The sequence below is a fragment of the Trachypithecus francoisi genome, unplaced genomic scaffold (assembly GCF_009764315.1).
Source record: "Trachypithecus francoisi isolate TF-2019V2 unplaced genomic scaffold, Tfra_2.0 Lachesis_group19, whole genome shotgun sequence".
Lineage (NCBI taxonomy): Eukaryota > Metazoa > Chordata > Mammalia > Primates > Cercopithecidae > Trachypithecus > Trachypithecus francoisi.
The window spans coordinates 29,442,781-29,469,317 of NW_022681464.1; the positions used below are offsets into that span (position 1 = coordinate 29,442,781).

General features: G+C 44.7%; 1 protein-coding gene and 1 long non-coding RNA gene across 5 annotated transcripts in view; one reads left to right on the forward strand and one right to left on the reverse strand.

The window, feature by feature from the left end:
- The window catches only part of KCTD1 (potassium channel tetramerization domain containing 1), a 199,868-nt gene extending 179,763 nt beyond the window's left edge, over positions 1–20,105 (forward strand). For all 4 annotated transcript variants that reach the window (XM_033178076.1, XM_033178077.1, XM_033178075.1 and 1 more), the window contains exons 4-5: positions 15,163–15,468; positions 19,171–20,105. In XM_033178076.1, coding sequence (XP_033033967.1) covers positions 15,163–15,468; positions 19,171–19,329 — 465 coding nt within the window. In that variant the 3' untranslated portion in view covers positions 19,330–20,105. The remainder of the gene's footprint in view (positions 1–15,162; positions 15,469–19,170) is intronic.
- Positions 19,782–26,271, reverse strand: LOC117064035. Its single transcript, XR_004429230.1, has 2 exons — positions 25,955–26,271; positions 19,782–20,737 (listed from the first exon to the last, which is right to left on the reverse strand). It is a non-coding gene; the product is annotated as an uncharacterized LOC117064035 (long non-coding RNA).
- Between the last annotated feature and the right edge of the window lie 266 nt (positions 26,272–26,537).

Consider the following 26,537-nt stretch of genomic DNA (forward strand, 5'->3'; position numbering starts at 1 on the left):
TCAAAATGAAATTTGAACCATTTATAAAGTTTGTGTAGAAGAAAAGAAAGTGTAAGGATAGCTAAAAAAAAAAGTATTTCTGGTCATAGTAATGGTGATAAAGGTTACGGGTAATGTGGATGTGTCCTGCCAATGTCAAAACAGACTTTCGAGCTATATTAATGTAAAGGTGTGGTTCTGACAGCGCTGAAATATACCAATCAATGGCGAAGAGTAGGGTCCAGAGATAGAAGTACAGGTACACAGGAATTGGATGTACTGTAAAGGTGGCGTTTCACATCAGTGGGAAAAGAAAGCAATAGTCAGTAGTAGGCGCTGAGACGATCAGCACTGAGACATTTGAGGGAATTGTAAAGCTAGAGCCCTGTCCTACATCATAAATTCACAAAATTTCAGAAATAACTACAAAAACAAGGACAATAAAAGTTTTAGGAAAAAATACAAAGAAATTTCTAAAAGTATAATTTTGAGGCAGAAAGGGCCTGTCTAAATGAGACTTCATACCCAGAAGCTATCCTTTAAAAAAAAAATAGTTGAGTTAAAGACATCCTATACAAATAAAAGATAAGTGTCAGACCATAAGAAATATTTGCAACAAAAGATGAATACCCATCCTAAAAGATCTATCTTAAAAATCTATAAGAAACATACAAACAACCCAGTGGAAAAAATTTTTTAGCTATGAACAAAATTTTCCCAAAGGAAAAAACAGAAATTGGCAATAAACATTTGAAAAGGCATTCAGTCTCTTTTGTATTGAAGAAACAAAAATAAAATGAGATACTCCCTTTTATCCATTAGATTGACAAAAATTTAAAAGATGTATAATATACAGTGTTAGGGAACATACAGTGTGGTTGGAAGTAAAAATCATTAAGCATTTTTGGAGGACAATTCAGCAGTAAATATTAAAGTTTCAAATATACATACTCTTTGATCTGCTAGAAATATTCACATAAATATGTAAAGATATTTATATGTAGGATGTTTATTATAGTCATGTTTATAATAGCAAAAACTGGACTTTCTAAAAAAGAAAGTTCAGCAGTGGCAGATGGTTACAAATATTACAGACTATCCGTACTATGGACGAGTTTAAAAGATGTGTTAGATCTATATCTGTTGATATGTGCGGGGGAAATCCCATAATTCCATGATTCAGTGAAAATATTAAGTTGCAGAACCATATGTATAGTATGTTTCTATTTATGTAAAAGATCAAGTATGTATGCATACATAAATGCGTAGAAAAAGACTCAGAAGGGTAGATCCCAAGTAAATAAGAAGCTCAGGGGCCCCTTATTTATCTTCTCCTTCAGGATTTTGAACAGTGGGGCACATGCCAAGGATTATTAGCCAAATGGAAAAGAGAACACAGAGGAGTTGCATCATGTGCACGTTTATTTTACATGGAAACAACTATATGCAATTGGCAAGAAAATAGAGTGTAATAACCGCAGCCAGTGAATGAGCTTCCTGCAGCCCTGGAATGAGCCTGAGGAAGGCGCAGGAGCCCACAGCTCCCAGCCAAGGGCAGTTCCCAAGGCCCCCTCAATGGCATGCATCTCACTGCATTGAGCTTGATTCCAGGGTTTGAAGACATGCGGGCTTGGTTTGTGCAACATGGCTCCTAAGCAAAATCCGCTTCATCAGTAGTGATCTCTTCCAGCTCAGGAAAGGAAGCATATTGAGGAGCGGTTTCTTTTTTATTATTATTGTTATTATTATTATTTTATTTCAAGTTCTGGGATGCATGTGCAGGACGTGCAGGTTTGTTACATAGGTAAACATATGTTATGGTGGTTTGCTGCACCTATCAACCCATCACCTAGGTATTAAGCCCCGCGTGCATTAGTTATGTATCCTGAGGCTCTCCCTCTTCCTACCCCTACAGGCCCCATTGTGTGTTGTTCCCCTCCCTGTGTCCTTGTGTTCTCATTGTTCAGCTCCCACTTATAAGTGAGAACATGCAGTGTCTGGTTTTCTGTTCCTGTGTTAGTTTGCTGAGGATAATGGCTTCTAGCCTTATTCATATCCCTGCAAAGGACATGATCTCATTCCTTTTTATGGCTGCATGGTATTCCAAGGAGCAGTTTCTAATATGGTGTCTTCCTAGAGGCTGTTCAAGGATAATTTTCAACGTAGTGTATACAGTTTTTTCTTGGCATGACAACTTTTGAACCTCTTTCCTGCCTTTTTCTCCAGGCTACTTTATTAATTTGAGAAAAAATTTTATCCAGGGCTCTCAGATAATAGCTGAATTAGACAACACTCTGTAGGCCCAAGGCCAAAGTGCAGTCTCTACCTCCAGCCCTCAGTCTGCACCTGGGGTCACACACTCTCAGACATGATCAAGGGAACTGACTGGGTTTAGACAGCAGTCCCACGTCTTCGAGGCCACAGCTGATGAATAGCATAGTTGAAGAGAGCAGGCCAGCATCCCACAGCAGCTGCAGGTGAAACAGAGAGACCTAGGGAGAGAACCAGGCCTGTTCTCGAAAGCAGGTGCTTGCCGCACATGGAGACAGGAAGAGGACTCAGGAAGCTGGGTCCCTGCTCAGGGCACAGATTCCAGCAGTGACCGGCCACTAGTCCAACCTGGCCCCGCCAATGTCAGGCGCTCCCCAGTCAGCTCTGGACCCTTTCCCACTTTGGGGAGCAAGTAAGCTCTTGTAGAGAGAAGGGCCAAAGCATGATGTGGAGAGCTGGGGGAATGATTTCTTACTCTCTCATGTTTCCCTAGAGGAAAGGCAGTGGAATTGGAAAGGGGTAAAGGAGAATATTTCACTTTTCGTTCCATATGCTTTGGTATGAATTTTATCATTAGGTTTTACAATGAGCAGGCATTCAGATATGACTTAGGTCATTAAAGTAAAACAATAAAATAACAATTTTAAAATAAAGTTGTCAAAAAAGAAGTCAAATCATCACAGCTACAGACATGTATACTAGTAAGAAAAAACTGCCATAGGATTTCATATTTTTTGCTAAGTTATATATAGCCTGGACTTCATCAGGAGAAGGTTTGGTTAGTACAAATATGAAAATCACCTCATGTTTAGCTGATCGCATTTCCAAATGCTGACCCAGAATCCCTGCCTGGATAGTTCATTCGCTCTTTAAACTTTACATGCCCAAAAATGAGCTCCCTCTGCCTGCCTCCCCCTCTGCCACCACCACCACTAGGAACAAAATCTGCTCCTCTTCCTTTGTATCCTATCTCAGTAAAAGATGCCAGATCCACCTACTTGCTCAAGGAAGGAACCTGCAGTCCTTCTGGACTTTCTCCTCTTCTTCGCCTCCCACATGTGATCTGTCAGTGCGTCCGTCATCTTAACCTCCTGGACGCATCGCGAATCAATCCACTACCCTCATCCTACCTCCCTAGCCCAAGGCCCAGCAGCTCTCTGGACTCCTTGGAATGGCTTCATAATTGGAGTCCACTCTCCCACTCTTAACCCCTTTTTGACTCATTCTCTGCATAGAAACTGAGACGCTTTTTAAAAATTCAACTTTTAATTTTGACATCATTATAGATTTGCATATAGTTGTAAGAAATAATAGAGATGCTGTGTTACCCAGCTCCCCCCGGTAATAACATCTTGCAAAATACTATCACGACCAGGATATTGACACTGATACAGTCAAGGTTCGGAACAGTTCCATCACCACAAGGATCCTTCCTCTAGTGCTTTGACAGTTACACCCACCTCTCTCTCTCCCTGCCACTATCTCCTACCCCATCCCTGACCATGTGACACTTTTTAAAAAGGATACTGTATCAGGAGTTGCTCCTGCTTGAAACTCTGCAGGGACTTTCTCTTGTTCCTGAAACTGTGGAATGAAGAAGATAAACCAAGCTTTTCAAGAATTAAAGTTAGTTTTACTCAGAAGTCTTACTGAGGTCCTACACAGGATTTCAGCCCACAGCTTGTATACAGGCGGTGGAGGTTCAGTACACAGAAAATCACATGATGCTTGCTCAGACGCCACAAGCAGAATACATCGAGCTTTGGGTGTAAGAGTACAGCGTGTTACAGATTACAGAAGCGTCGTCACCAACCTGTCAGACGTTATCTCATATGGAAGAAAAGGCAAGGACTAGGGTCATGTATCTCTTAAGGAATGTAGTGACTCAGGCAGGAGACCTGGGGGGGGGCCGTATGCTCGCCTCTGTTGTGTCTTCAAGGCATTCTCCTGGAGAGCTGCACGTCCTCCCAGAGTCAGAGGGTCAAACAGAAATGAGCAGCCACGGCTTCTTCCATTCATTCCTCTGTCTCACAGAGCAAAGCACCACATCCCTCTCAGAGCCCACAAGGCCCAGAAGGCTCTAGCTTCTGCCCACCTCACCCACTCTCAACCTCCACATGTCCCTACAGGACCTCTCTCTGTCCCTCAGACACACCCTCCTATTGCCCCCTGACAAATGCCCCTCTGTGCGCCTACACAGCCATTCCCCTGGCCTTTACTGGAATTCAGGACTCATCTTTTTCACCATATCCCCCAGCAAACCTACCTGGGCCCAGTGTAGCTTAGGCTGACCTGTACCCCCGATTCTCCATGCACACACAGTGCGTCTATCACTCACTGTGCAGTACCATCTGGCCAGCTGTGAGGTAGGGATGCTTCCAGCTACAAGAGTGGGAACAGCCAGTGAACAGCGGCTTACACTATTGGAGATTCGTTTTTCTCACGTGAGAAGTCAGAGGCCTGTGGTTGTTGGCAGAGGTATCTGCCCAGCAATGTTATGGAGGACCAGGAGACTGTCTGTCTTTTCATTTTGCCATCCTCAGTGTTGACATTCTGGCCCCATGCCTGTCACCTCAAGATCATATGGTGACTGCATCACAGCACCAGGCATTGCCATTCCAGGCGTCACATCTTCAGTCAAGGCAGGAAAAAGGGGCAGACAGCTTTTCAACTGACAAGACTCTGTCCTTGTCAGACAATCCCACAGAAGACTTTCCCTTTGTGGCTCATTGGCCAGAACGGAGCCTCCCCTTGGTGGCTGAGAAAGGAACTTTTTTTTTTTTCGCTTATTTTTAGCCTCTGTAGTAAGAGAAATAGGCAAGGGAGAGAGGTTGAAATGGCTGTTGGGGAAGCTAGCCAGCAGCATCTGTCCCACACACTCAGCACCTGCTACATATATTAAGCATGTAAATATTTGTGGCGTGAGTAAATGAACGCATGGATGGGTAAATAGATGAGTGGAGTGAGATTCACATTCAAACTAGACTCTGGCTCCCACCAGTTCATCTGAAACCTGCTGATCTATTTCCTGATGTTTGGACTCTGGATATTTTGTGTATATATCTTCACTTCCTTGCTGCATTTTTTTTTTTTTTTTTTTTTTTTGAGATGGAGTCTTGCTTTGTTGCCCGGGCTGGAGTGCAGTGGCCGGATCTCAGCTCACTGCAAGCTCCGTCTCCCAGGTTTACGCCATTCTCCTGCCTCAGCCTCCCGTGTAGCTGGGACTACAGGCGCCCGCCACCTCGCCCAGCTAGTTTTTTGTATTTTTTAGTAGAGACGGGGTTTCACCGTGTTAGCCAGGATGGTCTCGATCTCCTGACCTCGTGATCCGCCCGTCTTGGCCTCCCAAAGTGCTGGGATTACAGGCTTGAGCCACCGCGCCCAGCCCTTGCTGCATTTTTTAAAGTTCTTGCAGGCAAGGACTTTTTTTTTTTCTTTTTTTTTTTTTCTTTTTTGAGGTGGTCAGTGTTGCAATTTTGGCTCACTGCATCCTCTGCCTCCCAGGTTCAAGCAATTCTCCAGGCAGGGACATTTTTATGTTTTTCCAGAGGACATTGTGTGTTGGGCACATAATCAATACTTAGTATTAATTCACTAAAATACAGCAAAAAAGGGTTAAAAGAGATGCAGGAAGCTGCAATCTAAATATGAGTAGGCAATGCACTTCTTTTCAAAGTTATATAGGACTAGGAAAATACAAAACATGTATATAATATCATCATTGTGTGCTGTTTATCAGAATAATATTAATTTATAATTCCCATTATTAAAAAGGATGCAGGCTGCAGGGAATCACAAACGAATATATTGGGAATTACAGTTAGAAATGATAATAGCCATTCATTTTTAGTTGCAGTATGTTCCAGAAACTGAGCCAGGTATTTTAGGCATGTACTTTGGTTTAACCCTCAGCACATAAACCTACATAGCAGGCATTATTTTTCCTCCAAGAGCATTCAGGTTAGATGCTGGGGAGGGAAAAACTTCCAGACGGAGTTCAACTGTGGCCGGTTTCCTTAAGGACTCACCCACCCACCTGCCGAGGACTGGCACAGCTGCGTCTCTGCACCTTTTGCGTGCTTCCTGAGGATTCCAGAGCCTTTAAAGACCTGCTATTTATCAATCCTAAGTACCAAACACACCCTTTAATTGGCTAAGGATTTAGCTGTAACCCACGCTTGAGGAAAAACAAACAAAAGCATGTCAAATGAAACTCACGTATCCCAGGGCCTTAAAACATTTCCCACAGAACCTCTGGGTGACAGGCTGTAAATTACAGTACAGGGTGTTCTGGAACCTGGGAGGGGCAGCGGAAGCTGAAGGGGTCCTTCCGCTCTGGTGGCTGGGGATGGAATTGCATCAGCAGGAGCAGTGCAGTTTACAGGAGTCACAAATACAGGTACACAGAGGAGCGTTGAGTCTGCGTCCCGAACAGTACTATTGGTGCTTTCTTCCTCATCAGAGTTTTCTCTTTTACCTGGGAGGGACATGGTTTTTGGGGTCTTTTGGTTTCTTTGAGGTCTTGCTCTGTCGCCCAGGCTGGAATGCAGTGGCACGATCCCGGCTCACTGCAACCTCTGCCTCCTGGGTTCAAGCAGTTCTCTTTCCTCAGCCTCCCAAGTAGCTGGAACTACAGGCATGTGCCACCACGCCCGGCTAATTTTTACATTTTTAATACAGATGGGGTTTCGCCATTTGGCCAGGCTGGCCTCAAACTCCTGACCTCAAGAGTCTCACTCTGTCACCCAGGCTAGAGTGTAATAGCACGATCTCGGCTCACTGCAACCTCCACCTCCTGGGTTCAAGTGATTCTCCTGTCTCAGCCTCCCAAGTAGCTGGGATTACAGGCACCCACCACCATGTCCAGCTAACTTTTGTATTTTTAGTAGAGATGGGTTTTCACCATGTCGATAGGCTGATCTTGAACTTCTGACCTCAGGTGATCCACCCACCTCAGCCTCCCAAAGTGCTGGGATAACAGGCATGAGCCATTGTACCCAGCCTTAAAAAAATTTTTTTGAGACAGGGTCTTGCACTGTCACCCAGGCTGGAATGCAGTGGTGCAATCATAGCTCACTGCAGTCTCAGCCTCCCAGGCTCAAGCAGTCCTCCCCACTCAGTGCCCCCGAAGTGGCTGGGGCTGCAGGCTTGCACCACCACACTCAGCTAAGTTTTCATTTTTTGTAGAGACAGAGTCTCACTATGCTGCTGTAGTTTGATCTCAAACTCCTGGGCTCAAGCAATCCTCCTGCCTCAGCCTCCCAAAGTGCTGGGATTACAGGTGTGAGCCACCACCACATCCAACCTCTATTGTTTATTTTTAATAACGTTTTAATATTATAGAAGAAGTACATGTACATTGAAGAAATTTTAAAAATATAAACAAACCAAAAGAAAAAAAAAACTATACCATATGTTCCCACCACTCAGCTTGCCAATGGTAAAACATTAGTGAGTAGCCTTCTGGATCTTTTCCTGTGCTTATTTTGGACAATAACCTTTACCTTTCCATTTTCAAAAAAAAAAAACAATTGGCTGGGCGCAGTGGCTCAAGCCTGTAATCCCAGCACTTTGGGAGGCCGAGACGGGCGGATCACGAGGTCAGGAGATCGAGACCATCCTGGCTAATACAGTGAAACCCTGTCTCTACTTAAAAATACAAAAAACTAGCCGGGCGACGAGGCGGGCGCCTGTAGTCCCAGCTACTCGGGAGGCTGAGGCAGGAGAATGGCGTAAACCCGGGAGGCGGAGCTTGCATTGAGCTGAGATCCGGCCACTGCACTCCAGCCTGGGTGGCAGAGCAAGACTCCGTCTCAAAAAAAAAAAAAACAAAACAATTATTTCCTCTAATTCCACAACTATATTCGAGTTTCCCTGCTTGACCCCACAATGCCTTTTACAACTTGCTGGAGACTGGGCCTTGTCACGTGTAGTTTAGCTCATGAATCTATCCCCTAATTTCCTGTAAACTGGAAGTCATCTCTAAAGACATGATGGGTTTAAGTTAGATATGTTGGGGAGAATACATCACAGTGATGCTGTTTGCTTCATATTACATCACAGTAGCAACGGCATGTGGTTGAGCCACCATTAATGATGCTAGGAATGAACTGATCATTGGATCAAGGTGAGTTGCATACTCCTTAGGCTGCAATAAAAACGATCTCTGTCAAGCTCAGATTAACATTTGGGGCCAAACAATTCTTTGTGATGGGGGCTGTCCTGTGCAATGTAGGGTTTTCAGCAGCATCCCTCCCTACCCATCAAATTCCACTAGCACCCACTTCCTGGTTGCAACAACCAAGAGTGTCTCCAGACCTTGCTAAATGCCCTCTAGTGTCAAAATTACTCCTGCTCGAGAACCAGTCGCCAGCTTAAGGAAAAGTTAAAGGGAGTATTGACAGGAAGCGCTTACTAGTTTATCTCATAGAATTAGTGGAAGCTTTCTCTCAGGGGTGGAAACACCAGGACTGCCCTGAGGACTTCAATTGCAGGAGCTGCCATTAACATGTACCAGTCTCAGCAAGCCCAGGGCCTCTATTCCCTCCCTTGGTCCTACAGAGACACCATCTGATTGGCTCAGCTTGGCTCCGATGCCTGCCCTTTAGCCAGTGTGGCAACACACACATTGCTTCTAGGTCCTCATTCCTGTGGGTAGAACTTTCTCGGAGAAGGCAGAGTGGCAACCTGGGTAGGCCCCCACTCACTGGAGTTTCTTCACCGGTACTTGCGGGAGTGCCCACTCAGGACATGCCCCAGACCATGGCCTCAGCTGCCGCCACCGAGGCTGTATCTGTGGTCTCTTGACTGGCGCTGTCTAGTACTGCCCATGCCCTCTTTTCTCCTCCCAAGGATATTTTCCCGGAGGCAGGACTGGGAGGATGGAAGAGCAGCCAGCCCCAGCCCCAGCACCATCTCTGATGGTGTCTCTGGTCCCCACCCTCAGCATGCTCTAGACATCAGGCCTAGCTCCTGTGGTGTGGCGTCCTCGTGACTTACCCAGCCAGGGTGTTGTTTCAGAATGCTGGTGGGCCTGCCTCCCGTCCCGCCATCAGCACCCTGGCACGGTCACCTGTGTGTGCTTCTGTCTGTAAGATGGGGAGTGGAGACAGTGGCAGGGCATAGACGGGACACTGCTGCTGCTACCATTTCTTTCAGTAGCCATCAAGACTAATCCTAGTCTGGGTATCCTTGACCCAGGAAACAAGAGTAGTCAGGAGAAGCTGGGAGTCAGTGCCCCTGGATGGGGAGGGGACCGACCGCCTGGTGAGAAGTATCAAGGAGTGGCAGGAGAAAAGGGGCACGTGGGCCAGTCCCTCCAGGCTTTGAAGAAAAGAAAGAATGGGCCAGGCACGGTGGCTCACGCCTGTAATCCCAGCATTATGGGAGGCTGAGGTGAGCAGATCACCTGAGGTCAGGAGTTCAAGACCAGCCTGGCCAACATGGCGAAACCCCGTCTCTACTAAAAATACAAAAATTAGCCAGGCCTCGTGGCAGGCGCCTGCAATCCCAGCTACTCTGGAGGCTGAGGCAGGAGAATGTCTTGAACCTGGGAGGCAGAGGTTGCAGTGAGCCGAGATCATGCCATTGCACTCCAGCCTGGGCAACGAGAGAGAAACTCAAAGAAAAGAAAAGAAAGAAAAAAGAAAAGAAAAGAAAAGGGAAAAGACAAAGAGAGAAGAGGAGAAAAGAAGAAAAGAAAAGAAAGAGGAAAGGAAAGGAAAGGAAAAAGGAAAGGAAAGGAAAAAGGAAAGGAAAAGGAAAAGGAAAGGAAAGGAAAAATAAAGAAATTATTCCAGCCCAAAGGAGTATTACAAGCCAGGGCAATTAAAAGCTTTAGTACCCCAAACACTGAAAAAACTGCAGTGGCCACTCCCCCAACCTCCCGTCCCTGACAAGAAAAACAAAATCTTTACAACCAAAGGAAAGTAAGTGCTGCAGAGATCTGTCTTTTCGTGTGATGACCACTACTTGGATGCTGTTTTGGAAATGGAAAAGGTAAAATCCTCTCATTTTCTTGGCATCCCTGCTTTGTTGGTGGTACCCCTGATACATAGGTGCCCTGCCTGCTAGGGAACCACCCGCTGCTGAGGGTCCCAAGAGCAGGATCCCACTGCCCTGAGCCTGGGGATGAGGAGAGCTAGAGCTCCTGGGAGGTATTAGAGACATTCCCCAGAGAAAAATCCTTTTTGTGCTCACGGTGCCTTCCATGGCATCTGGCACCCACACAGTTTTAAAATGAAATAGGCATAACAGTTGAGTTGCCTTTTGAGTGTAAGGACCTGTCAGCTACTAACTAAAACCTCAGGTACATTCAGAAAATAAGCCTTTGAACTGTTTCGCGGAACCATGGACTGTGAGGGGAAGTGTGCCCCAGTCCTCAGAACCTGTGAATACGATGCTTGACATGGCAAAGAGGACTTTGCAGATGTGATTACGTTAAGGGTCCTGGGATGCGGGGATTAGCCTGGAGAATCCAGGTGGGCTCTGTATAATCACAGGGGTCCTTATTTGAGGGAGGCAGGAGGGCCGGGGTTGGAGAAGATGGGATGAGGGAAGTGATGTGCTTGCTGGCCATGGGCCAAGGAATTCTCGCAGCCTCTGGATGCTGGAAAAGATGAGGAAGTGGATTTGTCCCCACAGCCTCCAGAAGGAAGGCATCCCCGCTGGCACCATGACTTCAGCCCAGTGAGATCCATTTCCGACTTCTGACCTGGAGAACTGTAAGGGAATCAATTTGTGTTGTTTTAAGCCACCAAAGTTGTGGTAATTTCTCACAGCAGCAGTAGGAACCTGTTACACTGAATGTATCGTTTTCCTCCCTCTAGGGAGGATGTTTTCTGAATTCCAATTATTTAATCAAGACAGAAGTTTCAAAACCTGGCCTGTTTGCATTTGGAAGTCCACCACCCATGTCTGTTTTCTGGTCCCATGTAGCTGTCCTCAGGATCTTAGGGAAGCTCATATGTAAAATTATTGTAAATCTTAAATTATTTAAAAATACGTATTCAGGCCGGGCGTGGTGGCTCATGTCTGTAATCCCAGTATTTCGGGAGGCCAAGGCAGGCGGCTCACCTGAGGTCAGAAGTTTGAGACCAGACTGGCCAACATGGCGAAACCCCGTCTCTACCAAAAATACAAAAAATTAGCCAGGCGTAGTGGCAGGCGCTTGTAATCCCACCTACTCGGAAGGCTGAGGATGGAGAATCGCTTGAACCCAGGAGGCAGAGGTTGCAGAGAGCCGAGATCATGCCACTGTACTCCAGCCTGGACGACAAGAGCGAAACGCCATCTCAAAAAAAAAAAAAAAAAGAAAAAAAGAAAATGGTATTCTAAGATTTTGAAATGATTTAAACATGATAATAGGTCTGTGAGTAACTGGTTTCCCTTTAACTGTATATGGGGCTAAGCAAGAAATATGGATGGTGCTTTTTTTTTTTTGATGGGTCTTTCTTTGTCTCCTAGGCTGGAGTGCAGTGATGCAAACATGGCTCACTGCAGCCTCAACTTCGCTGGGACCACAGGCCCAGGCCACCACACCCAGCTGACATTTTCACTTTTTGTAGAAATGGGGTCTCCCTTTGTTGCCCAGGCTGGTCTGGAACTCCTGGCCTCAAGTAATCCTCCTGCCTCCGCCTTCCAAAGTGCTGGAATTACAGGTGTGAGCACTGTGCCTGGCCAGATGGTGCTTTCTTAATCAGAGAAGATAAAATGGATATAGGACCAGGGCAGAAGAGTGACAGCATCTAGCACACTCTTGAGTTGCTTTGCTGAAAGCTCATTGCTCAGAAGGGAGGAAAAGTGGATGTTGTGAATTCATTTCCTTCAGAGAAACAGGTGCTGAACCTGCTGCTGCCACATAAACCCCTGCCTATTTCCACCAAGAACCTTGGAAACAGGAGACCAGTCATCTCAAGTTTATAAAAGCCCCAGAAAGGACATTGCCAGATTAGAACAAAGGCTTAAGGAAAGATTTTGGAAGATTCAGAGGCCTGAAGGAAATAAGCACAAGGCCAGAGAACCTAACAAAAACACACTAAACTTTAAAAACCGTGGTACTTAAGAGAGTAAAGTTAAATGATCCCGTTTAAGGAAGGAAAGGAGGTTTCTAAAGACAGCAGCCAGCGGGACTGACTGTTTTGCAGGTTCATTTCTGATGAGCTGAAACTGTACGCAGGTGTTAGGCAGGATAGAAAGACAGATACCAAGGAGCCTGCCAAGAAAATGAATGGCCAGCGTGCACTGCACCGTGTGCAGAAAATGGTAACGCAGCAAGAAGGACCATTTCAGTTCTCCAGCCGGCCAGTGCTTAGAGGCAAGGCAGCATGGTGAGCGGCCACCAGAGAGAAGCACGAGCACTTGGCAGTTCTCTGTCATCTGCTCCCCATGGCACAGCAGTGACTCTACTCTGGAGACCAGATAGAACAACATAGTAAAGGAAAAAATGGAGCCAGGATGGTCAAGAGAGAATAAAAGAACACCTGGTGGCTTAAAGCAGTTCAAGGCTAGGCCCATGAGACGACAGCCCAGGGGTAACACGACTTTCATAGGAGCGCTTCTGAACTCTCGCTTTAATAAACCCTAGCAGGATCCCAGAGTGGTCACTGAGCAGGGCCAAAATCTGAAAAGGGCCAGTGTTTCTCGACTTTTCCAAGAGTAGGTAACAAGGAATTGGAGCAACATTATGTTGTGAACCTCACTGCCCATCCAGAGCCAGACCTCAGAGTGGATTATTAAACAAGTGGCTTGTGAACCTAGAGGGAAGAAAAGATGGTGAGGACTCAGGGTCAGCGTGGGGAGGACGTCTAACCCCAAGTCCTGTTAGCTTCATTCACTTCATTCACTTTGGACACATTGGGAGATCAGGGCTTTGTCCGCCACCACGCCCAGCTAATTTTTGTATTTTTAGTAGAGATGGGGTTTCGTCATGTTGGCCAGGCTGGTCTCGGACTCCTGACCTCAGGTTATCCACCCGCCTTGGCCTCCCAAAGTGCTGGGATTACAGGCGTGAACCACCGCGCCCAGCCGATAAGTGATATTTTCACTGGAGTCTAGATCCTTCCTCGTGCTAAATTTTGTAATTAAATCTCACAAGAAAATAAAAAGCAATAGCATAAGTTCTCACTTCTCTTTCTTGTGTAACTCTCATTGCCGTTTTAAAATCTTGAGAGCTGTCATCTTGGTAACTAAGTATTTAGGTCAGTATCTTAGAGTTGGTGTGATGCCAAGATGACAAAGCCCTGGAGTGGGGATCCCAGGTGGAACCAGGAGGAACCTGCAGTGGCTTCCCCACTCCTACCCCTCAGGCTGGGCTAGGGGCCCTGGTTCTGCCCTGTCTTAAGAGTGGCCACACCTCAGCCTACTTTTCAACTCCTTAAAGCAAAACAGTATCTCCTCTGGGTCAGGAGGCTAAGCAGGTAGAAACATGTGCAAGGAAGATTTTCAGAGCAATGGGCTCCTTTCCTGCAAGGAACCAAGACTCCTATGGTAAGGGGGTTGCCAGGAAAAGGACAGAATAAAGCAGCAGCCCATTCCACTGAGATGAGTGTCATCATCAGCATCTTCTACTGGGTCCGAGTTTCTTTATATGGAAAGTGGATTACCCACCTCAAGGCCGCCAAGTACTCTCATCTCTCCATGCTGTTTTCTCTGAAAGTGTTGAATAATGCCCCTACTGCTGCTACTGCTATTGCTTGATTTGCAAGAGAAGAAGCAAAGTGCAAAATAAAAATAATTATCCCATGGTCATCTTCTGCTTCTCATGCTCTAACCCATCTGGACATCTGGACCACATGTTTACAACACTGGCTGTCGTGCAGGCACCGGGCATTCCCTGCCAGTTCTTGCCCATGGACGGAAGGCACAAATGCCTGTGTCAGCTGATTAAAATGTTCTCAGTCAACGTGTCTAGACAAGTATCCACTTATCTTACACCCAGAAATGATTGTGGCCATAGCTACGTTTAGCCATAACATTGACCTGCTTGTTAACATTGTTCCTGAGTTGCTGCCTCCCCCTCATTCTCTTTTGTCTTCCCATTCAGTGGCTTCTGTGTGTGTTTTAATACCTGTTTTGTTAGATTTCTGTTTCAGTTCAATAGATTATTTTAAGGCTGGAGGAAAGGAAATCATGCCAAAAGACCAGGTGTTCATGCTTTCAGAAATGCAGAAATGGACAGGTTTTCGTTATTGCACATCTTGCAGGAGTCGAGGCCTAATGTTGTTTATGTCTCTGATTCTATGACGGCAGCTCCAACAGGTGGCACAGGGCAGTACACTAGCCTTCCAGATCTCCACCAGCCTCCCCCGAACCATCACAGATCAACACCCAAGTTCAAGTAAAAGCCACATGCCTGCCCTCCAGGTGCCCATCCCCGCCTGTCTCTTAGCCTCATATCTCTGTCCCACACACTCCTGTAGCCACCAAAGGTGACCCGGAGCTTCTGATGAAGGGTACCTATTGGCAAGGTTGTGCCTCCCCTTGGTCAATGTATGCGTTCCATCCAAGAGGATAGAAATTGGGTTCTCACCGACACAATCAAACTTGAAATACCCAGAGACACTTTTTCTACTGAAAGAAACAAGGCTTAGGTGAATCTTTGCACATCTCACTTTTCTCATCTGCAAATGGGAATAATAATGGTTCCTAATTCACTGAGCAATGATGAGGGTTACAGGATTTAAATCATGTAAAAAGGCCTGACCAGCCCTAATCTGCTTAGCTCCTTTTATCCTCACTGAATGAATGAATGCAAATTGAGCCTCTACAAACCTGTCCAAGTGAAAAACGCACATGCAGATTTGATTATTGACATAACAAGAGGTGGAAAAAATCACCTCTTAGATGTGGACATGTTCAGCACTTTGTTTGCAGTTTGCACTGTGAAATACCTTTTTTTTTTTTTTTTTCCAGGACTACACTTTGTTATATGAAGAGGCAAAATATTTTCAGCTTCAGCCCATGTTGTTGGAGATGGAAAGATGGAAACAGGACAGAGAAACTGGTCGCTTTTCAAGGCCCTGTGAGTGCCTCGTCGTGCGTGTGGCCCCAGACCTCGGAGAAAGGATCACACTAAGCGGTGACAAATCCTTGATAGAAGAAGTATTTCCAGAAATTGGCGACGTGATGTGTAACTCTGTCAATGCAGGCTGGAATCACGACTCGACCCACGTCATCAGGTTTCCACTAAATGGCTATTGTCACCTCAACTCAGTCCAGGTATAGCATTGTTGCACACTGTGTGGCATCAAATGTCACTCTTACCGTTGTCATTTAACCTTGCCCTCACATAGTGCCTTTCCTCCAAAGAGCTGAGAAACTCTCACTCAGTGACACTTCTGTTGGGTAGGTGAATTATCACCCTCTACAGCAGTCATTCCGTAAGTCTTGTGATTATGCCAGGTGCTGGGATGAGCACTGGAGATAAAGGAGGGACAGATATAGAACACAACAGCTGGGCACGGTGGCACATGCGTGTAGTCCCAGCCACTCCAGAGGCTAAGGCAGGAGGATCACTTGAGCCCAGCAGTTCAGGTTCAGCCTGGGCAACATAGCGAGACAAACAGAGAGTAAGATGGACAGCTCTGTGTTCATGGAACTGCATTATGGGAGTGGAGTGGGAGGCAAACAGTCAAATATATTGCCTAGGAGGTGGTAAGTGGATTTCCGGGGTAGAGTATGCTGGGCATATTGAGGACTATCCGGAAAGCCAGTTTGGCTTGAAGAAAGTGAGTCAGGGAGAGAGAGTGCTCAGACAGGAGGGAAGATCAGGGACAGATCATAGAGAGCCTCGTTAGGGGGTGGCAAGTGCCCTAGGATTGTTTATTTTGGCACCTTTTGGTTTGGTTCATTTGTGTATGTGAGCCCAATGGAAATCCATTGGAGGGTTTTGAGCAGAAGGGAGAACTGACAGAACTCGTATTTTAAAGTGAACACTGTGACAGCAGCTAGAGAATAGGAGAAGCGAGGAGACCAGGCAGCAAGCTGTGGTACAAGCAGTTGAGAAGTGTCCAGTCCTGAGTGTCTGGAGGGTAGAGCTAATAAGGTTTTCCGACGGTGGCTGTGGGTTGTGAGACAGAAGCCCAGGATGACTAAGATTTTTGACAGAGGAACTGGGTGAGTGGAACTGCCATTTCCTGAGATGGAGAAGTCTAGGGGAGCAGGAGATATGGGGGTGGAATTCAGAACTCAGAGGCTAACGTGCTGAGCACCGACTCTGCCCTACCCTGGGCCAGGGTCTGAACATGCCTTGTCTTCTTACAACCCTAACAGGTAAGCCCTGTTAATCCTCTCTGTCTTTCTGATGAGAAGGCAGAGGCGCACCTGGGTCTCGATTCCAGCTCCGTGTGACACAAAACCGTTTGAAGTCAATGGAGTGAGGGTTCTAGTTTTTTCCCTCTTTTTAACTGGAATGGGCCCATGACTTTGTTCAGTATTTAGTCAGCAGAACCCTTCCCAAAGCACAGAGACTCGAAGCACCCACTCTTCCGTGCTGCCTCTTGAGGATTGTTCCACGACTATTTATAACTCTTTAAATGTATGAACAGATGTCTGAGAACAGAAGAGCAGAAAATTCTGGCAGAAAATGTTCCCTAAGCATGCTAGCGGAAGGCACATGCTCCCAGGCGGCGGGCGGCCGCTGGGTCGCAGGGTTCCGGAGGACGGCATTCGCATTCTCACCTGTGTGGAGAGCGCCCCCTGGAGGTGTGTGGCGCTCCCGCATGGCCCTGCACAGCGTTCCTGAGACGGCCTCAGCAGTTTAAGCCTCTTTAAAGCCCAGAAAGCCGGTCCCCTTCCACACAACAGCCTGCCCTGGCTGCCACTGGAGCAGACAGAGGGGCAGAACCATTCAGAGCCAGGACAGGAAGGCCTCGGCCACACCCTGGGGCCAGTGAATAACGATCGTCAATTCATATGCTTGACAGTTTCCCATGTCAGATGTGGAAATTTTCATCTGGATTAACGTGATCGTATGACAAAGCCATGACCTACCCTTGCTTCCTGCTCCACTGACCAAGAAATAGTCACCAGCCTGTGGGCACGCAGAGACTCTGGGATAAGGCTTATGACACCCTATACCTCACTAAGTTGTTATATGATCACTCCGTTTAAGGAACTTTGCTGTGAACGTGTTGTTGTTTCCAAAGTAATGGCTCCATCAGCTGTTTGCATTACATTGAAATAAGCTTTTGACCACATCCAAGGTAACATTGGATCACATTGAATAATTATCACATGGTGCCTATCGAACTCCGAATAAGAGCTCAGAGATTTCCTCCTGTTAGCATTTAGTGACCTGAAGACTCAAAGAGACATGGGCATCAGGGCTAGGTTCTCTGCTGTTCACAGCTTCCTGCCCTTTGCAGTTCCTCTCCTAATCATGGCAAGGAATCTTTGCCAGGGTCTGGTTTGGCCAAGCAAGCTGGGGTGCCTCTTGCTGATAGCTGCATTCCTGCCTCTGCTGGGGAATACGTGGAGGGAGCTGTTCGTCCTTGTATTTACCTGCCACCAAAGCACGTCTTGATTTTGAAATTAGGGATTGTTTTCTTCCTGTCCTTATGCTGACGGGTATCATATGCATCGTAAATTTACCTACAGAAATAGAGCACTGCTGGGTAGAATGTTAATTTTGTTCTCATAAGGACTTATGTGTGTTTTCTTAATTTGCCAGCACTTGAGGTTTTAATTTTTAGAAAACATACTCTCTTGCTTTCCAGTCTCATCTACTAAGCTGTTTTGCAACATAGCAGACTATATTCTATATTGAAGTAGGCAACTAAAAAATAATAATTTTTTTAAAAGTAAGGGTTCACTTTACATTGACCACATTTCACTTCCTTCCAATAAAAGTTTTTTTGAGGTGCGCTTTTTTTTTGTTTTTTATTTATTATTATTATTTTTTTAGTTATGATTGAATCACTTTGCTTTTAAGGTGGTGTGGAGGTAATTTAATTATATTCAGAACTCCGGCAGGAAACATTTGCAAGTCTAATATTTGTTGGATTCCTAAAGAAACAGAATGCTCCAGATCAGTTTCCTGTATTTGTGTCTAAGAGTCACAGGTACTGTTTCCTGCATTTAAGAGTGTCAGACATGTAGTGCCAAACCCAGGAATCTTGCTGGCGCTAGGTATTTGATTTCAAAATTAAGAAACAGATTCTATGGTTTATACTTGTATAAGAAGTTTAGAATATCTTTATTTTTCATACATTTCCTTATATGTAATCATTGTGCTGATTCTTGTCTCCTTGAATGCATGCAGGGCAATACATCTGTTTCAAATGATACAAACTTGAAAATCTGTAGATAATCCTCTCGTGTCTTCAGTAGTCCCTTTGTTCTGCTATTGAAATTACATCAGTCTTCCAGGTCGAAACATATATATTAACTTGGTATTAGGAAACTCGAACAAAGGCGGAGTTGAGAATACAAATGAATCACTGGCTAAGTAAACTCTGCCATCACTGTCCTTTCCAGATTTATTATCTCATAGGATGTATTTTAGTGATAAATGAGCTTTGAAATGTGAACCCTCATTTTTGACAGAGAGGGCAGCATTGTATATACAAAAAAACCCCAGGAGGTTTGAGGCCAAACAGACCTGAGTTGGAAACCCAGTTCCATCACTGACTAGCCATGGACCTCAGTTTTCTCATCTATAAAATGGGCCTAACACCACCGAGTGCTGTAGCTGGTGTGTGTAAAGCAAGCATGTAAAGGCACATTTTAGGCACTGGAGATGCTTGCTTCCTGTCTCCTGCCCGTTAATCCAAAATCTTCCTTTGAGAGGAGCAGCTCACAGGGACATGGGTGCTGGATGAGATGAACCAGAGGAGTTGCACATAATCTCAAACTTTGGGGTGTTTATGTAGCCATAGGATTTACCTCACCCCTAACTGGATGCTTGTCTTGTCCTCGCAGGTCCTTGAGAGGTTGCAGCAAAGAGGATTTGAAATCGTGGGCTCCTGTGGGGGAGGAGTGGACTCGTCCCAGTTCAGCGAATACGTCCTTCGGCGGGCACTAAGGCGGACGCCCCGCGTACCCTCCGTCATCCGGATAAAGCAAGAGCCTCTGGACTAAATGGACATATTTCTTATGCAAAAAGGAAAACACACAAAACCAATAACTCAAACAAACAAAAAAGGGACATTTATGTGCAGTTGGGACAGCAAACCAAGTCCTGGACCTAAAATCGAATAAAAGACACATTTATATCCAATAGAGACCACACCTGTATTCATATGGGAACAATTGGAATAGTGATATCCTCAAGGTGTAAAAAATATATAAATATATATATATTATATATATATATGTCAAAAGGTAGGAAATGCAAAAAAGAAAAAAAAAAAGGTGATAGCCGCAGTTGGTGCTGTGATGGCCGTGAAGTGTCCTGGGCCTCCCGAGGTCTCTGACTAATAAACAAGCCATGAGCGGTGAGGACACAGTCTCCTTACAGTTTCCATTACCAACAGCCATCCATTCTTTTTTTCCTTTGTCTTTCTTTTTCCTTTTTTTTAAAAAACAAAACAAAACAAAACACCTTGAATCAAGTTTCTTTGTATATGGAGGTTCCACATCCCTCTTTAGGCAGGGACCAGGCAGGACTTCAGAAAAACCCTCATGAGCACATTGCCAAGATGTTAGACATGAAATTTTACATGTAGTTTGTACAGAAGTCACACTTTTTTGTCCACCTCACAGATGTGAACTTTACTTTGTTTTAAAACTGATCAGTTTTGCCAAGGGGCCAGAATTATTCCTTGTTAGAATTGCTCCAGTTCAAGTCTGCTGCTTTCCTACAATTTTTCAAATTTTATAATGTATTAAATACAATAAACTCTGTTTAAAAAAGACGGTCTGTGTGAAACACACATGTGGGGGTGAGGCTGGATTAAAGTGAAATTTTTTCTTTTTGAAATTGTCCGTGTTGAGCATCAAAAAGAGGCTTGAAAGCCGGGGTCAGTTTTGAAGTCAAAACCTACTAAAGGCTAAGGATGTCATCACCTGTTCTAGACAGTGGTCTTCTGACTCAGCAAATGTTATTTCATGTGCTTTGTTATTCTGCATTGGTTAGCAAGGTAAATCTTCCTTCTTACAGACTCTTTGGTTACACCTATTTCAGTTATCTCTGGCTGCAGAGCAAGCCACACCAAAATTTAATGGCTTAAAACATTTTGTTCGGGCCTGTGATACTGGCCTTCGCTGGGCTGCGTCTGCTCCACGTCTGCTCCACTGCTCCAATCCAGGGGGTCTTATTGGTGTGGGATGTCCTACCTGGCTCACCCAGATGGCTGCAAATACTTGGCTGTTGGCCTCTATGTGGCTTGGGCCCCTCTCAACACGGTAACCGGATTCCAAGAAGAAGGCAGAGAAAGCCACAGTTCTCTAAAAGCCTGGGCCCCGGCCGGCACAGTACACTTCTGCTTTCTGTTGTTGAACAGCCACATGGCCAGCCCAGACTCAAGGAGGGGGAAATAAGATCCTCCTGTTGGGGAAAGTAACAAAGCATTTGTGACCACCTTCAATCTACCATAACACCTGTCCAAAGCATCTTATAAGTAGGGCATTATGGTTTTGCAAAAAGTAGGGAACATCTCAGAGCCAGAACTATCATTTTATTATTAGCCAGAGAAGTAAAAACCCTGAGATTTCAACAGCATTTTAGAATGAAGTCCTCAGTTTTTCCAAGGTATTAGTGACCCTGATTCTTCTATCAGGCCTACACTCACCTTTCTTCCCTCCTCTTCCTCATTCCAGACACTCAAAATAGATCTGGCATGCTGGTAAGATTGACAGGTGAACGAGGATGTGTTTCTGGTGCAGAGATATTCCTGTGGTGACGGGTTATTTCCATCCTGAACTTACTTTCTTGTTTTAAATTAAAAAGTGTATGCCTGAGGACACTAGTAATGAAAATATCTCTGGCTTCTGAAACTAAAAGTGAGCTGTTAATGGCTCCTATCAGTGCCTGAAACACAGGCGGCCCAAACACTGAATTACTTTAATGATGGCTAGCCGGGCTTCCACATTGCTGCGTCATTTCCCTGTTTGAGACTAATACACCACTCTCTCAGATGGGGACAGACAGGGCTGCTCCCACCAGCTGCTCAGTCATCCACGTCCTACTGAAAGGAGAATAAAAGTGCTGTATGATTTACTAGCAATCCATTCTCGTTAGGCAGAATTTCCTCAAATCAATAATGCAAGGGCCTCACTTTGGGACTCTGCTGGTTATTGTCATCAGTTAATGTTTACCCAGCACTGCTTATGTGCAGTTAGCATTGTCCCAACCAAATACTGCACAGAATGGTGTACACTGGCTACTGGCATCCACTTTGTTCTTTTCTAAGTTCTTCGGTCCATTTATATGACTGCATCCCAGTTGCACATTGTTTCTACAAAAACTCTGATCCAGTTCAATGGAGCAAACATTTCACTTGTAATGTTCACCTTTTTAGGTCTTGAAACATGTAGATCCCAGATACCAAAATACTTTAGGAAAGAGCAGGTCAATCAAAATGTCAAAATATAATTGAATCATCTTTTTTCTTTTCTTTTTTCATTTTTCTTTTTTTTTTCTTTTGAGATAGGGTCTCACTCTGTCACCTAGGCTGGAGTGCAGTCACAATCTTGGCTCGCTGCAACCTCCACCTCTGGGTTCATGTGATTCTCCCACCTCAGCCTCCCAAGTAGCTGGGACTACAGGCATGTGTCACCACACCCAGCTAATTTTTTTTTTTTTTTTGATAGAGATGGGTTTTGCCATGTTGGCTGGGCTGGTCTTGAACTCCTGAACTCAAGTGATCCACCCCCGTCAGCCTCCCAAAGTGCTGGGATTACAGGTGTGAATGAATCACAATCTTATTTTTCACTACTGTTTATTGTTCAATATAAAGTTCATGTTCAGACTTCACCAGTGTCCCCAAAAGGATCTTAATAGCTGTGCTTTGCACCTAGAGGATCTGATCAAGGATTACACATTGCATTTATTAATAATACCCCGCACCCCTTGCTTTTCTTTGGGGGGATCTTTCCATGACATCGACTTATTGGAAGAGTCTAGGTCAACTGTTTTGTAGATTGTTGCACGATTTGGATTTGTCTGATTAGTCCCTCATTGGTAGAGTCAGGTTTGTTTGGTTTCGAGAATACTACATAGGTGATAACATGTCCTCAGTGCATCATATCACAAGACTCAGTTTGGCCCATATTATTAATGGCAGTTTTGGCCTCTTGGCTGAAGTAACATTCACCAAATTACCCAGTGTAAAGGTAGCTTTTTCTTTTTGAAATTAATGATTACCTATGGGATGATGCTATGAGACTATAAATATCCTGTATCTCAACATACTCTCACCAAATGGTTTTAACATCCATTGGCAATCCTTTCCTGAATCAATCATTACCTTGGTAGCGCTAAAAGTTTGCTTTTTAAAAAGCCACTGTTGGCGGTGCCTGGTGGCTAACGCCTGTAATCCCAACACTTTGGGAGGCCAAGGTGGGTGGATCATGAGGTCAAGAGATTGAGACCATCCTGGCCAACGTGGTGAAACCCCATCTCTACTAAAAATACACAAATTAGCTGGACGTGGTGGCGCATGCCTGTAGTCCCAGCTACTCCAGAGGCTGAGGCAGGAGAATCACTTGAACCCAGGAGGCGGAGGTTGCAGTGAGCTGAGATCGTGCCACTATACTCCAGCCCAGGCGACAGAGCAAGACTGTCTCAAAAAAAGCCACTGTCGCCTGAATCTTTGATAGTTGGAACAATCGCTCTCTTTTTTTTTTTTTTTTTTTTTTTTTTGCAAAACAAAAAATCTTTAGGGCAGACAAGCTACACTATTTGACCTGCTCTTTTCTAAGAAGTATTTTAGAAAACTAGAATAAGGCAAGCCACTTATAAACTGGTTCCAAATATTAGATGAGTTTCTCCATAATAGTAATAGTCACTCGTTTAGTGTTTGCTGTGTGCCAGACCTGTACTGAGCACTTTACCTGTTAACTCATTCAATCCGTTGACCACACTGGAGGTTGTATTATCCATCCCTATTTCTTGGTTAAAGTAACTAAGACCCTAAGACATCAAATAAAGGATATGATTAAGGCTAATGTTCGATTAAGTTTTATAAGGAGGACCCAAAACAACTATTTAAGAAAAAGTAAGTTTTTATGTGCAATAGGAGAAAGCAGTAGATTATTAATTAATAGCATTTTCTCCTTATAACGGAAATGTACTCCTGTAGTTAAGTATTTTGACCATCTTCTTCAGTATGTTGGGTACTTGGCTTTGCTGATACTAGGGTGACCATGACATGGTTTCTGCTGTGGGTTTCTGGGGAGTGAGAGGAGCAGGGCTCTCTGCACATCTAGCGGTGAATTAAGGTATGTGCATACCTAACTACAGTCCAAGGCACAATGGGATATGTGTCATTTCATATTTACAAACCAAGGATTCTAGAAATGCCCCATCATATGGGATCATATCTAGTCAGGGATATTAGAAAAACCATCCTTGGGGAGGTGGCGCTTGAAAGATGGGTAGGCTTTGCAAGGAAGGAGTATTTGGGGGTGGGGCAGAGGCTCTGAGCTGGAGGAGCACAAGGCAGGGTGAGCACAAGGCAGGGTCAGCACATGGTATGGGACGAGGGAAGCATGGGCTAGAAAAGGAAGGTGGAATTGGATTTTGGGAGTGTGAGAGGGGAGCTGACCTTGACTGCCAGACAAGGATTTGGACTTTATTTAGGAACCATTGGAGAATCACAGAAGGTGGGCAGATACTCATTTAGGGAGTCTGTAGGCTTGACTGTCTGGGAACAGTCTGTTGATGGGAGGGGCAGTTAAGTGGCTGTTTTCCCCATTCATCCATTCATGATCTACAAAGTAGGCTAAGAGCTGATGACATAAAGATGTATGAGAAAATAAGACATCACCTTTAGAGTTGGGGCAGCAAACTCAGATGTCTCCAAGGGCAGGGCAAGTTACATGAATCAGTAAGAGATAGCCAAACTGGAGTATTCAAAGGAGCAGCCCCTACTCAACCCCAGCAGGTTGCAGCTATAGGAGAGCAGCGTCCTTGTACTTAAACATCTCATTTTTCTAGAAAACCTGGGAATCCAGACTTTTGTGTGAAATCTCTAGATGTGCAAATATTGGAGCTAACTCTTTTTTTTTTTTCAAATGTACAGCCCAAACAAGACATCTGCAAACTAGGAGTTTGTAACTCTGAGAGTTATGAAATAAAACAATTTTAGACACTCTAGAAAAATTCCATTTGGGTGGGATTGCACGTGAGATCACAAAAACTAAGTTGATCGAGGACATACTTTATAAAAAATCAAAATTTGATGCAAATTTTTAGTTTGATTTGATAATATAATCTGATTACAAAAACAACACTTATTCACATACACATACACCAGGTCTGAATCATACTTTGAGCTCAACTCTTTCTCCCTTTCCAACCCATGCAAAAAATGAGCTTGCTGGCATTGGCAGCTGCAGTGTGCTCCATTGCAAGACACTAGACAAATGTCATTGCAGTAACTATTAGTAGGAATCTACTGGTAGGAATTACTAATAACATTTGTGACTGACTAATATTCATATATAGGACTAAAACCCTGAGAATATGCATTGTGTCTGATTTTGTCACTGTTGGGCAGCTTTTTTCCATCAAAGTTGATCACGGGTTCTATCAGTGATTTCCAAACTTGCCTGTTCTTAAGACACACAAAAGGCATTTTTTTAAGTTATAATTCCAGCCCACCACCACCCCTCTACCCAATCTCCCCACAGATTTCTGAATTTCACTTTTTTTTTTTTTTTGAGATGGAATCTCGCTCTGTCACCCAGGCTGGAGTGCAATGGCGTGATCTCAGCTCACTGCAACCTCCGCCGCCTGGGTTCAAGTGATTCTCTTGCATCAGCCTCCTGAGTAGCTGGAATTATAAGCACATGCCACAATGCCCAGCTAGTTTTTTGTATTTTTAGTAGGGTTTTTGCCATGTTGGCCAGGCTGCTCTCAAACTCCTGACCTCAAATGATCTGCCCACCACAGCCTCCCAAAGTGCTGGGATTATAGGCGTGAGCCAGCATGCCTGAATTCCACTTTCTAAGTGAAAAGCCTGGGACTCCATATTTTAATAATGCCCAATCCAGTGACTCTTCAGACAAGTATTAAAAACACTGGGTAACATCATTGTGCCCCCCAGCATAGCCTCAGAACAGTAAATAAGGATCTTCTGAGTGTGCTTTTGTGATATGCCTTTTTATGATTTCACTGATGTAAACAATAGTTGGCACTCCTATTCTTTTGAAGCTCAGATTGAATACTTCCAAAGGGAGTTAATGGAGGAGGTAGGGGATGTGTGTTGGGGGCGTTGCAGGGAAATCCTTAAGTGGCATTTAATCCAAGGGCCTTCATCCTTTCCTAATTAGGCAGAAAACTGCCCAATCCAGTGGAAATAGCCCACCAACTACAGAATTCTTACACCTCCTCTTAAAAAGCTGTCAGAGGCTTGAGTGAACAGAAACCAGCACAGGAAGTAATTACCATAGCATCTACCACCTGTAACAATAGCCTACTGTAGGTGTATAGGTCCGTCTTTTCCCTGTATTTTAATCTAGGTGAGTTTCTCTGAAACTTAGTGATTTCAAAACTTCCGAATTTGAAGGGGAATGTAAATCGATAACTCTAACCACTTACCACGAAGCTCCCTTGCATGTGCTGAAACGTTCGCGTCAGACAGCTCAATCTGACTGCATTTCGTGTGACTCCAGGTTCGTTCTCTCTCCACCTCTCCTTTTCCCCTCATTCGCAGCGTGAATCACACAGTGCTGCACTGCTCCTCCCAATCTGTTTATCAGATTGTGCTTGTCAGAAAAGGGAACAGACAGTGCAAGTATTAAATTATGCTGTTGATCAGCGGGACTGAAAAAGCCACAGAAACATGTATTGCGCGTTCCATTCAAACTTTGGAACTTGACTCGGAAAGCCTGTCCCAAAAGCTGAAGGTCAAATCTTTGTCACAGAGGATCACACTCGTTGGAAAAGAAGGAAGATCAGTTGGTTAAATCCAGTTTGAGGAGGCCTTCCAGGATCATCTAAAGGTCTGCAACTTGAGCAATCTGACACAGCTGAGTTTTTAAGTTAATCAGGAGTAATGGGAAACTGGCTTGACAAGGGGCAATGGTGTGGGGTAGATGGCCTATGTGCCCCTAAAATTTAAATTTCCATCCATTATTGCTATTTGAAATTTTAAAAAATTATTTAAGATGTTGTTCTTCTA